At 40.7% G+C, this 12,316-nt stretch overlaps 2 protein-coding genes across 2 annotated transcripts in view; one reads left to right on the forward strand and one right to left on the reverse strand.

The window, feature by feature from the left end:
* Positions 1 to 582: 582 nt before the first annotated feature.
* On the forward strand, positions 583 to 2,092 carry LOC144475067 (interferon-inducible double-stranded RNA-dependent protein kinase activator A). The gene is made up of 2 exons (XM_078190622.1): positions 583 to 936; positions 1,013 to 2,092. Exons 1-2 carry the CDS (start codon positions 592 to 594, stop codon positions 1,676 to 1,678), a joined length of 1,011 nt encoding a protein of 336 aa, XP_078046748.1. The 5' UTR covers positions 583 to 591; the 3' UTR covers positions 1,679 to 2,092.
* A 672-nt stretch (positions 2,093 to 2,764) lies between these two features.
* The window catches only part of Dhc1 (dynein axonemal heavy chain 1), an 11,893-nt gene continuing 2,341 nt past the window's right edge, over positions 2,765 to 12,316 (reverse strand). Inside the window, exons 2-8 of the mRNA XM_078195976.1 lie at positions 11,064 to 12,310; positions 7,183 to 10,760; positions 6,856 to 7,082; positions 6,454 to 6,765; positions 4,633 to 5,084; positions 3,910 to 4,204; positions 2,765 to 3,221 (exon numbers count right to left, since the gene is read on the reverse strand). Coding sequence (XP_078052102.1) covers positions 2,835 to 3,221; positions 3,910 to 4,204; positions 4,633 to 5,084; positions 6,454 to 6,765; positions 6,856 to 7,082; positions 7,183 to 10,760; positions 11,064 to 12,310 — 6,498 coding nt within the window. The 3' untranslated portion in view covers positions 2,765 to 2,834. The remainder of the gene's footprint in view (positions 3,222 to 3,909; positions 4,205 to 4,632; positions 5,085 to 6,453; positions 6,766 to 6,855; positions 7,083 to 7,182; positions 10,761 to 11,063; positions 12,311 to 12,316) is intronic.

Raw genomic sequence — 12,316 nt, forward strand, 5'->3', positions numbered from 1 at the left:
TAGAGCTTGCTGCTTTCATTCTGTTTCTCTTTTTAGTTTTTAGATCAATTGTAACGAAATTATCCCATTTTAAAATGCATTCACTGTTTACTACATATATGTATTTTGAATTTACCGCGCTTATACATTTCATGAATTCAATATTGGAAATAAATATGTGCGACCTTGATATATGATAAAACAATTTTAAACAGTCATGGAACCTATTCCTGCGCGTTTTTCTTACTTCCGAAAGCTGATATGTATATCTCCACCATTCTGTTGCGCATCCAATCTGTAGTGAATCCTATCATAACAGTGAATCTTTCGCCAATCAAAGCAAAGAAAATTTCTATACGAACCCTCGCTAACAGATAAAGCTGCGGTCTGGAGATGTGCTGTAGTAAGACCTGTTATTGTATTTTATATGACTGTTACACGTGTTGTGTGATCAGTGGAATTCTACTCATGCTTTGAGTTTAAACGTAGTGTAAGATGTTGTTTATGATTTAACACTTGTTAATTTAGTCGATAAAGTATGAAATTTAGTGTCTATCAATAACAAAACACAGTAACCTCACTATAGAAGTGTAAATAATATAGCTATACAATATGATTAAAACTCCTGTATCCATCCTACAAGAAATGATGGTGAAACAACAAACAGTGCCTGATTACCAACTTATACACGATGGGGGTGGTACACATATGAATACCTTTACTTATCAAGTTAGTTGCGATGGCCTTTCGGCAACTGGCACTGGACGTTCTAAGAAAGATGCGAAGCATGAGGCTGCGAAAGCAATGTTGGAAGCTATAGCAACACATAGAGGTTACCTTCAACTTCCTGCACCAACTTCGCAATCGCCTCTAAGAACACCTTTGCCCCCAGTAATTCCTGAAACAGAAAGGCTACCACCTAATGTGCCATTTGTTAATGCAGTTGGCGCTTTAAAAGTAAGATGTAATCTTTACTAATTGTCTATGAAATTAATGTAAAGATATTAATATGTCTTCAATCTATATATTGTAGGAGCTATGTTTAGAGAACAGTTTACAAGAGCCTGTATATGTACAAGTCAGTGATGTTGGGCCCCCTCATAGAAAAGTTTTTACTTTTCTATGTAATGTAGCAAATTTTAAAGAGACTGGAGTTGCAAGAACGAAAAAGCAAGCGAAACAAGAAGCGGCAAAGAAGATGTTACACAAGATAACGGACTTAGTAGCTGATTTAAATGTTACAGAGTTTACTAATGCAGACAATGAAGAGGAAATGGATCCTACTACTGAAACTGCAAAATCTCTTTATCCAACATTGTCAAGGTTACCAAATATTAAAAAGATGAACTTAGGCTATAAGATATCAGAATATCACATTAAAGTGAAAGATTCTATAACTAGTGCTTTACGTGAAGAATTTATAACTAATTTGGAGACTCTTGTTCCTCAAGATCATACTAATATTACACCAGAATTTGTAGAAGAATTTAAATTGAGTTTGCAAAACTTTTTTGCGACTGTAAATTTAGAATTTAATACTATATTTATAGAATCTTTGAATGAAGATTCTTATATGGCAGCTGTAAAAATAAATACTTCCCCTGACATTGTACAAATAGCATCAGGAGATACAAAAGAAACAGCTACGTTTTATGCTCTATTGAAGATAATTAACACATTAAAATTTTTTTTTAAATAAAACTGGAATTTTTAATAGAACATATTTTACATTGCATATGGAATATATACTTTGCTAAAATATTGTTAGCAAATTTATTTTAAATGACTAAGTTGAAAACAGTTAAACGCAATGAATTTTTGTTGAGAAATTTATTATTTAAAAACTTAAACTTTTAAGTTGGTCCATACAAATTTTAGAATATCAATTATGATATCTATTGTTTGTAATATGAACTATTTTTCTATTATATCATTAACATTTATTAATTCATTGATAATCAATAATTATGAAAGTAACAATAACAAATAGGTAAATAACCTAGCTAAATTAAAAAGATTTTATTTAATGAACTACAATTTAGCTAGAATAAATTAAACGCATAATTGCATTCAAGAATATTTGTTGTTTTTTTGATTTAAATTTTTTTAATTTATCTTTTTACAGAATTTGGAATGAATCACAATCCAAATGTAGAGAGACTAAAAACGTGATCTAATTAACCATTATTAAAGTTATTGGTTAAACATAAAAAATTATTCAATATAAAATTCATATAAATTCATGTTTATTTTACTTTTGTATTGTTAATTAACACATTATCAAGAAAGATTGATAGAAAATTTTTGTTTTGAGAAATGTAAAAAAGACATTTTTATTTTATGTTACACGTTAAGGTTTGTACAAATTTAGTTATGACTTTACTTTTATATTTTTATATTTCTATGTTTTGTTAAAAAAGTTGAACTATTTTTTTTGAAAATTCAAAGTTGTATTTATTTCCGCGGAGATGCTCCCGATTGTTCCTTTAACATATCTCAGTCAGAAAAATCAAATTACAAATTCATAATTATTTTTATATGTAGATATTGAACATTATGAAGAAGTTTACAAAGAATTAACACTTTATTACTGAACTGATACTAAATAGACACTAATCAAATATTGATGCTACAATAATTTAGCATTTACCATTTAACTTGGTTCAACAAGAACTGACAGTGACATGGCAGGTCATAAACAATGAATTAAATTAAAATGTCATTTCAAAATTTATGACCGTACAAGTATTTTCCAAAAGAATTTCCTACATTTCTCGGAGCGTTTTCTATTGCTAGATATAGTTTCGAAATGGGACAATTTTTTAAGGAGATTAATTAATCGTTTCTGAAGTATTTTATTTGATGTCACATAAAAGCGCTACGCCCCGTAGCGTCCAGTGTCGAGGATTATGGTCGGTTTCGAAATCGATCGATCCTATATACTTTGAATCTGTTCTTTGCGGTTTTCTATATATAGGACACTCGTAAAGCTTCGGATCCTTGCCCGCAGTTGTGTTTATCGCGTAAATGTAAATCACAGGCATCTGTTCGTATAGGACCTTCGGTTTACTTTCCACCAACTTGCCTGTTTTACGATCGAGCGAGGCACCTTCCAGGAATAGACCATGAACGTAGACTCCCTCCTGGGGCTGATTCTTAATGTCTTCCTTATTGAACCTTGTAATCAAATTTTGTAACACCACGGAATCCAGAGCCCATCCTTTGTGTGCTCGAGTCACCTCCTTTGACATACATATGCATGCAATATTTGAATATGCTTGAGAAGTATTATACGTGCAAGCTTTCATTGAAAAACGTTTGCTGCAAATATTATTCTGAACATTCAAAAGTCATTACTATTTTTAGTACTATTATGATTTCCAAATATAACATGATATTTAAAGAATTTAGTTGTAGCACGTGAAGATTTTTACAATGCAAGAGAACATAAATTAATAAGACTTAATAGTATTCTTAATTTCCTTTTGCAATAAATAATTCTTTAATTGACGAAGGAAACTTAACTTTAAATCTAATTTCTGTAATGAGAATTTCCATAAAAATCTGCAGTCTAATGATGTCGAAGGGTTGTAAATAATTAATTTAATAAGACAATTCAGTAAATTCTATCGAATTGTTCCTCAGCTTGTAAATAAAAATGGATAATTTGTGAGGAAGAGACACGACTATTCGAGCCTTTTGGTTCGTTTTTATAGTTGTTGAAAATCGGCGACTGTAAAAACGAGACACGAAGGTTCGTACTCCTTCTTCTCAAATTCTCCATTTTTGTTTACGAACTGAGGAACGTTTGAGAAGAATTTATTGTACTATCCGCACTAGTGCCTTTTCTGATAAGGCTGTGGCAAGCTATAATTAAAGAAATACATATTCTACATTCCTATACCGAGGAGAACGATACGATTCACTAACTTGTCGCATAGCAGTTAAAAATCCCTGGGGGTTGAAGAAGCCCGTCATCCAGAACACTTTAGGCCTGCCGTGGATGCACCACTGTCTAAATTGATAGTCTCTCTCTAGGAGTTCAGTGTACCAGAATCCGAGGGTGGCCGATTCCCAGGATATTTTCAGCCACCTTTCCGGTATACGCGCGTCGTACATGGCGTCGAGAGATTTTCTTAATCCTTGACTCATTACGATGGTACCTTCGATAGCTAATTTTAGGTTCGTCAAAGTACTACGTACTTCTTTTATCACTCTCGTAATTCTATAAAAAATAAACAAAGTGGGACTTGTATTTAAGAAAGTAGAAACATATACGAGCAGAGCAGCTGGATAGAATATTACTTTAAAACCATGCTCTCGAAAATAAAATACTTTATTTATGTAAACACGGTTTAAAATAGTGTTTCAGACCATGTTTTATTTGAAATATATAAAAAAATATTTTTGTTCATTTGGAATATTTAGTAAAGTACGAATTATGAAGCTCTATGAAGAGCTATCAGCATAACGGAATAGATTAGATTATGAAAACGAAATATCTTGTTTTATGTTTCAGATGACAAAAATAAAATATTTTGTTTACTGAAATAAAATTTCTGATTGTTTCAATCGTGAAGAATCTACCACGTAAAATAGGATCTGAAATGTCTTTCATAATTATTAACCAGCTCTGTATAGCAATATCACTACCTGTCGACTTCTTGTCTCAAGAATATATTCATCGGCAACAAAGCTCCCATTCGTAGAAGCGCTTCTTTCACTTCGAAAGCGTTGTACTGTTTCGGTAGCTTGGCTAACATGTCGCTGGCTAATTTGTAGACAACGTTTTCCCTTGTTTCGCCACCCTGCGAGCCTCCTTCCTTCGGCTGAACGCTTAGGATTGTGTCCAATATCCCTTTCGCCGTATTTATTTGATAGGTGATATCCGCGTTCGGATGCAAGCCGAACACTTCCGGGGTGTCCGTAGCAGGCAATGCATCGATGTAATCTATGTATCCTTGAAGATTTCTCGTCTGTGGTAGCTTGTATCCACGATAGAATTCGAAACCAGGACGTAACAGTACATCGCAGAACCAGACGTGCGTAAACGTAGTTAATAATCGTTTGTCAAAGTCGTCGGTGACTCTGCCTCCATATTGAACCTGTGCTCGCAAGGACATAAAAATCATGTTTACTGTTTGCATTCGAACCGACTTCAAGAATGAGAGTTCAAGTTTTAGTTTCTGCTACTATGTAGCTGAATCAAATTATTTTAATATAAATTAGAAATAAGTAAACACGGCATTCTTATTTCCAATTTTTTGTACATGAAAATTTGTTTAATATATTGGTCAGATTTTTCCAATTAAAATGATACCAAACACGACATATTTTACACCGCATTTACTCATTATACGAAACTAGTGTTTTATTTTATTTACGAAAAAAAACATTAAAAAAACCGATTCGTAATTATAAAAGAAGTATTAAAGTCAAAAAGAAGTATTAAAGACAATGCTACATATGGTATCGTGTAATTGGAGGGACAGCAAGTGTAGACATCTCTACACGCCATCGGCCACGCGGTCGCGACCGCAAGTGAATCAAATCGTCTCGCGTTCGCGACAGGAACTGCAGAGATCGCGCCGACTTCGACGCGGTAGGTTTTGAGATGGCTTCGATTTCGAGGCATTCAGAATTCTACGCGTTCGACGGAAAGTGTGGCGGAACAATTTACTGTATTTTTTCCATCAATCCTGGAATTTGAAGGGGCCTTGGAGTAAGGATGGTTGAACAGTGAGAAGCTGTTTAGATACGAGCTCCTCGAAACTCAGCACCGATAACGCAAAAGATGGTTTGCAGATTCATAGAAAGATGGTTTAGTTGCTAATTATTAATAAATTGGTAATTTGCTATGGGAAATCGTCCAGGTCAACCTCCTACGGTTTCGGTACCGTCGCGTACTCGACCAGGATGACCCTTCGGATTATCCCGGTTTACGGCACGTTCTGGCTGTAGGCTTTTTCGAAATGCTATTATGAAATTCTCTTAGAATTTCAGAATGTTTAGTCTCATTTTAATCAGAAAATTATCAGCAATATGTTAAAAAGAAATTCAGTTTTAAAATCTTAAAATTAAAAAAGTTTTGTTATAGTATTATGAGTTGTCTTCCGGGAATTAGAGTCAAAGGAGCCGCGGCACACGTGTTCATCGACTCCGTCGAACCTTGGCATCGACGTAGCGAAGAAATCGATAAATTACAGTGGCGTAGCAATAGCACTGCGACAGGAGTAGAATCGAAAAGTTGCGTCAGATATCGAACCATTAATGTATTCATTATTGTTATATTTGTTCGTTATTAAATTCCGTTTTCCGTTAAAGCGCGTCACGTATTTCCATCGTACATCTATGTTTTATCAATGTCTAAACTTAATGATTCTTATTTTGACAGATTACAGATTTATGTGCCAGTACCCCCTTGCCGTCCAGCAAAAGATGGCAGTTTCATGTGGTACAACGAAATTAACAAACCTCTCCGAGCATGTAGCAGACAGTTGGCCACGACACCCCCCTCTTTGGGTCCATGTCATCTAAATGATTCTGTATGAATTGAACCGAGGCCGCGAAGTCAGCCTGATTAAATTCATACGGAATATTCCAGCCAAGTGGTCCGAATTTCCTGCGTTCTTGAACAACCGTGTGCAGGAACGCTACTGCGTACAGTAAAGGTGGCCATTGCGATTGTGTACTATAATCCAACGTATCCTGCGTCACAGCTTGGTATGTCCTCTTCAAACTGGCTCTGATACCTTGCGGAGGCTCGTTTGTAAATTTAATGGCCATCTGAGACATATTTCATTGTTACTCGCAACATGCAATTAACTTGATATTTATTGTCATCATTGTCTTCGCTACTTCAGTAATTATAGAGACCTGTAATAAACCAATAGGAAACTGTGTGTGCACTTCGGTGGTCATCCAGAGTCTGAACACCTCGTGCACTGATTCTGTTTCCACGAGGGCATCCATAACTTCCGTGCAGAACGGTAGCGACAGATGAATGTTCTGCAGCAGCACCCAACCGCCAGTGTTCATAGCATCCGAGATCAATCTGCGGGCGTGAAATTCTTGACCTTGACCCATCGACACCGACCTGAGTTCTGTAACGTCGATGAAACGATCAGAACGATATTTAAAATGATATCAGAGTTGCCTCTTTTGGTAGCGATTCGATTACATCTAGCCGAACTTGTTACTCACGAATGGATTTTTGTTTCGCCAGTATTGTTATCTGAGGACTAGGGTCGGAGCCAATCGATAATATGCATATCAGCGGTGTCCTGACTTCCGATTCCAACCAGGTGGCTTCCAAGTCCAAAATCTTGGCCTCCCCGTACTCCTTTCCCAGGGATTCGACCACGTACTTCCTTGCTTGGGACAAGGTTCTATCCGGACTCCAAGATCTAATCAAAAGCAGCTTCCTGAAGACATCCAGCCTTTTCTGATATCCGCAAGGGAGTTCCTCTTCCTCGGGCTTCTCTTTTTCGTACCACACCCGCCACTCTCTCTCGCTGAACTCAATCTTGGTCAAGACGTCCGTAAATGTCTTCAGCTTGCTGATTTCCACAAGGTTCAGCCAAGTGATGTCAAGGATCCACTTGAACGGCTTCGGGGAGACGGCATTCAAGTCCAATGACGCACCGCCTTTTATAAACGCGTTGAACTCCGCGTGAGATATCGTACCCCTGTGGCAATCTATCTTCATCGCTAGCATCAACGTGAATAATGATTTGTGTCTCTCGTACAGGCTCCGCAGCGTGAAGGCCCACACCTCGTAGGTCAAGTGACGGAGGATTATGCTTATCCGTTCGCTGGTGATCGGGCTTTTCGTCGACTTCGTGATCGAGTTGTCAAATATTGTTAGGAACTGTCTCAACGAGTTCTGGTACATCACGTTCACGTTGCTCATTTCCACGATCAGGAAATACAGGATCGAACCTCTAGACGCGACCGCGCGGAACTCCTCTCGAGCTAACGTGATCTTCTTCTTCGTTAACGCCGAGACTTTCAACTTCTCGTTCACCGACTCGGCTGTCGTTTTGGTCTCCCTGAGCACGTTGATGAGCGCCTCGTCGTCCACCAAGTTGCCTTCGGACGACGTTAGCCGGTGCAAGAGGGTGCCCTCGAGCTCCTTCATCGATCGTTGATTCGTCATTACGGACTCGAAAAGAGCCACCCTCTCGGCCTCCAGATCTGCCTTTTCCATTAAAATCACTCTACCCAGTAACTGGTCCTCTAAGCCCAGCATCGTGACCGTGAAGTCAATGATCGACGTCTTCGCTGATATTTCCGGACTGTACGCTGGATTTGGTAGCTTCGTGGTGATGTACAGCATGAAGCCAGGCATCACGTCGCACTCTTTGTCACCGACAATTACCTTCTCGATCGAGCCGGATTTGATAAAATTTTTCTCTAACACATTATCGAGAACCGGATCTAGCTCCTCCGCTATGTCTTCTATCAGTAACGGCCTGCCGAGGGACAGGCTGTCTTCGAGATGCGTTCTGAAGTATTTGTGGTTCAGAGACGTTATCTGTAATTCGTTCATACATTCCTTATTCTTAATCCACATCTTCCCCTGGTTTTGCGGATCAACTAACAGAGGATAGGACGATGATTTAGTCACGATTAGCGCGTTCTGTACGGAAAGCTCGTCGTTTGGCAGGCCTTGGAGGGTCCACTCTGACATGGTTGCACTGTCGATCAGCATGTTCGTGATGTTCAGGTTCTTGGTGAAAGGGATCGATTTGGTCGCTAACGTGTTCATCCAGGAGGACACCAAACCTGCTCTGAACTGTTGGTTGTAAGGTCCACAGTACGATAAGAAACCAGTGGCCAGCAGAACATCGCCCACCAATCGTCCCAGTTGAACTTTAAACTCGCTACTTTGCTCTGTCCATCGTATTTTCTCACCACCAAGCCCGTTGATCAAAGCAGTAGCAGCCGTCATTTTCCTGATGCAAACGTTTGCTGCGTCCGTCAGCCTCTGTTTCTCTGCAACAGCTGAATCGTACTGCTCTTTGACAGCCTGCAACGCCATTTCTCTTTCCGACAATTCTCTCTCCGCATTGGCTAAGTCCTCCATTGCTAATTTCAGTCTGGCTTCCTGCAAGGCCAAGTTAGCCTTCAGTGGAAGGACCTCTTTATTAACAGAATGAAAGAAGGCCATGGCCTTCGTCCAAGATAGCAAGCCCGCCACGTCGCCGCAAACACGTCGCGCAGTCTCCATGTTGTAGTCCTCCATTTTAAAATAAGGCTGCAACAATTCCACCATCTCATTGTTGATTATGTCTTTCGGATAATTTTGCAGCTGGAGAAGGAAAGTCGTACTAGCCATCAGCTTCAAGGATTCCGCCCAAGATGGTTTTGGACAGAGGGCAGTATTGTCTGGCACGACGGAGCCAATCTTGCGCTGAAACAGAATCAGCACACAATCCATGATCCTCATAATTAGATGCGGTGGTCTGCCCAGTTTTCGGACTGTTGCTATATGTGCAGGCTTAATCGTATTCAGAGCTGCCTCTGCCTCTTCCAATGCTGGCTTAGCAGCCTCCAGCTTCTGTTCGGCAAGTGCTTTCTCCTCGGCTATGCAAGCTACCAGCTGCTCAGCTTTCTCCTTCACCTTTTGCACTTGATTCTTGAACGCTTCCGCCTGCATCGCTCTCTCGGTCACCTCCAACAGAACCGTTTCAGCCTTCTCGGAAGCTTGGACCAGCTCCTGTTCCATCACAGCAAGGTCACATTTCAATATTTCGACCGATTTCGAGGCTTCCTCCAGCTTTGCCAAGCCCGTGTCCATCCTCTTTGCTCCTTCCCCGAGTTCGTGTTGTTTGCTGTGATAGATGTTCTTGTAGCCACCGATGAAGTTCAAGTAAGATTTCGGCGTGACGTGGGTAGCTCGGCGGAACCTTTGAAAGTATTCCGCGGATTTCATGGAGACGATGTCTTGTATGGAGCCCAACGCGTTCACTAGCTCAGCTTTCACTGCGTCGGTGCAAGCGATGTCGAAGTCGTGCAGAAAATGTTTAGCCACCAGGATGAGAGCGTCCTTTGGCCACGGCTGGAACCAATCGATCGTGCAGCCTGATATCAGAGCTGGGAAACGTTGCGCCCGGTTCCGGAACTTTTCTCCGACCGGGGAGAAGCAGAAAACTACGTGCAGATTGTGGCAGGTTCTCTGAAGGAAGAATTCCATCACGAGCTCGTTGTTTATCGTTCGCTTCGGGTTCTCGCGTTTCAAAATCGGCGTCAGCTCCGAAATGATCTCTTGCTGTTCGTCCCGCGTGAACAAGTTGCTGATGACACCGGAACTGAGAATGTTGTTCAAGTACTCCAAGAAACCTTCCTCTTTGATGTCCAGGTCAGTGAATATGAACGTGGTCCCTTTACCCTGGGAGCCGCACGTTCGGTAAAGGTATTTCAGATCCTCTAAAAAGTTCGCCACGTTGTACGATCTCGTTAAAGTGATCTGATAGGTCTTGTAGCCTGCGATGAAAGAGGACAGCTTCGTCAGACTCTGTTTGCCCGATCCGCCGACACCGACCAACATCACGTTCCCTTTCGGGTGCCTAATGACCCGCGAGATTTTGACCAAGTGCAGCATAGCGTCGGGGAAGAACACCAGGTCCATGCCCGAACCTCTTTGCATTTCGTTAAACTGCGACAGGAACATCTCTAATCTGTCTCTTAGTATCTGATCGTCGTAAACTGGCTCGTACACCTTTGGCAATTCCACGTCAGCTTCTTCACCTTCTTCGCCAGTGGGCTCGGGAGCATCTCTGAAAACGATGATAAAACGCTTATCAATTAGATGTCTGGCAACGCCTAATTGAAGGTACTTTAAAAAGAAGACAATCGGTATTATGTACAAAACTGCAGATAAATTTAATTTTTCACATTAATTGTAATGATTGCCCTAATTAATTGTAGGAGACATATAGGTAATTTTAAATTTTAAATTGTTCATTCGTAAAGTAGTTGTTTTAGGATAACATCGCTTAGAAGATTAAGTAACGATTTCTAAATGATCATTTTAACAAATATGCACCTGAAGCGTTTATTCACTGGACATATTATCCTACCTCATAAAATCTACGAATGCGGGATTCTGGTCCAACATGCTCACGTATCTTTCTCCCAGCATTTCATTGGTGACACGGATCAGTTCCTCCTGGAACCATTTTTTGTCCGCCTGTATCGTGAATCGGTCACTGAAAACGCGACAGCACTCGTGTTTCCACAGCAACATCAGCACGTTCTCCTTGTCAATGACGGTTGACAGTGTGCCAACCATCCCCTGCCAAATCCTCGACAAATCCCGAAGACTGAACACATAGTGAAACTTTGCCGGCGTCGGCAGTAAATTGGTTCTGGTTCGATTCCACAGTATCCTGGTCAGCGGGACCATTTTCTTCACGAGACTTCTGACGTCCGGCGAGAATCCCCTTTTCATATTGTAGTGTCCCTCACCGAGTACGCTGAAGATCCTGTCGATCGATGTTTCGTCGGGTAGCGTGCAATTGAAGATGCAGAACTGCCTCTTCAGCCTGGACGGAATGTCGTTGCGTCCACCGCCAGGTTGGCACATAGCAGCCAGGAATGTCACGTCCACTATGCTGGTGAAGTCGCCTGGCTTTTCCAGCGAATAGAATCCTTTCATGTCCATTGTCTGTCGCACGATTTCGTTAGTGATCTGATCACCCCACTCATTTATCTGAGGCAAGTTTATGTCGTCGATGAAGACCAGCATCTTCCTACCACCTGGCGGCCCAAACGTGTTCCCCAGACGTTTTTCAACGTAACTCTCGATGGTCTTTTGGAATTGATACGGGCTCGTGGCTGAGCTAAAGTTGAACGACCTGTTCAACGTAGTCTCCGGATTCGCTTTCTTCATGTACGACTTCAGCATCACTGTCTTGGCCGAGCCTTGTTCGCCTATCAGCAAAACGGCCTTATCCTGGCGACCTATCAGATCGATCAGATACTGGATCCTCACGTTGTCGGGTATTGGCACCAATACGTTGCTGTAGTCCGGCGACGAATATTCCGGATAAACGTAGTTGGTTACCATACTGTTCCACATGTCCCATTTGCCTTTCTCGGTCACAAAGAAATCGAACACCTTTGCGCTGGGGTATTTCTCGGACTCTGGCAAATCTAGACTATCGAAGTTCCCACGCAGATACGAATCGTACTTTTCTCGGTCGGGCGTTTCTAAAAGGGCTCCTATACTCCAGACCAACGTGAACACGTAAAAACGCTTCAAGTGGTCCGCCGTCATCGGCTGCCGTTTCTCTTCTTCCGCTTCTTCGTCCTCCTCGTCCTTCTCCTCCAC

This window comes from Augochlora pura, chromosome 2, assembly GCF_028453695.1.
Source record: "Augochlora pura isolate Apur16 chromosome 2, APUR_v2.2.1, whole genome shotgun sequence".
Classification (NCBI taxonomy): Eukaryota; Metazoa; Arthropoda; class Insecta; order Hymenoptera; family Halictidae; genus Augochlora; species Augochlora pura.

Coding starts and splice junctions, on each gene's coding strand:
- LOC144475067 (XM_078190622.1), top strand. CDS start 592: ATGATTAAAACTCCTGTATCCATCCTACAAGAAATGATGGTGAAACAA. Junction 937..1,012: donor ATGCAGTTGGCGCTTTAAAA/GTAAGATGTAAT, acceptor TATATATTGTAG/GAGCTATGTTTAGAGAACAG.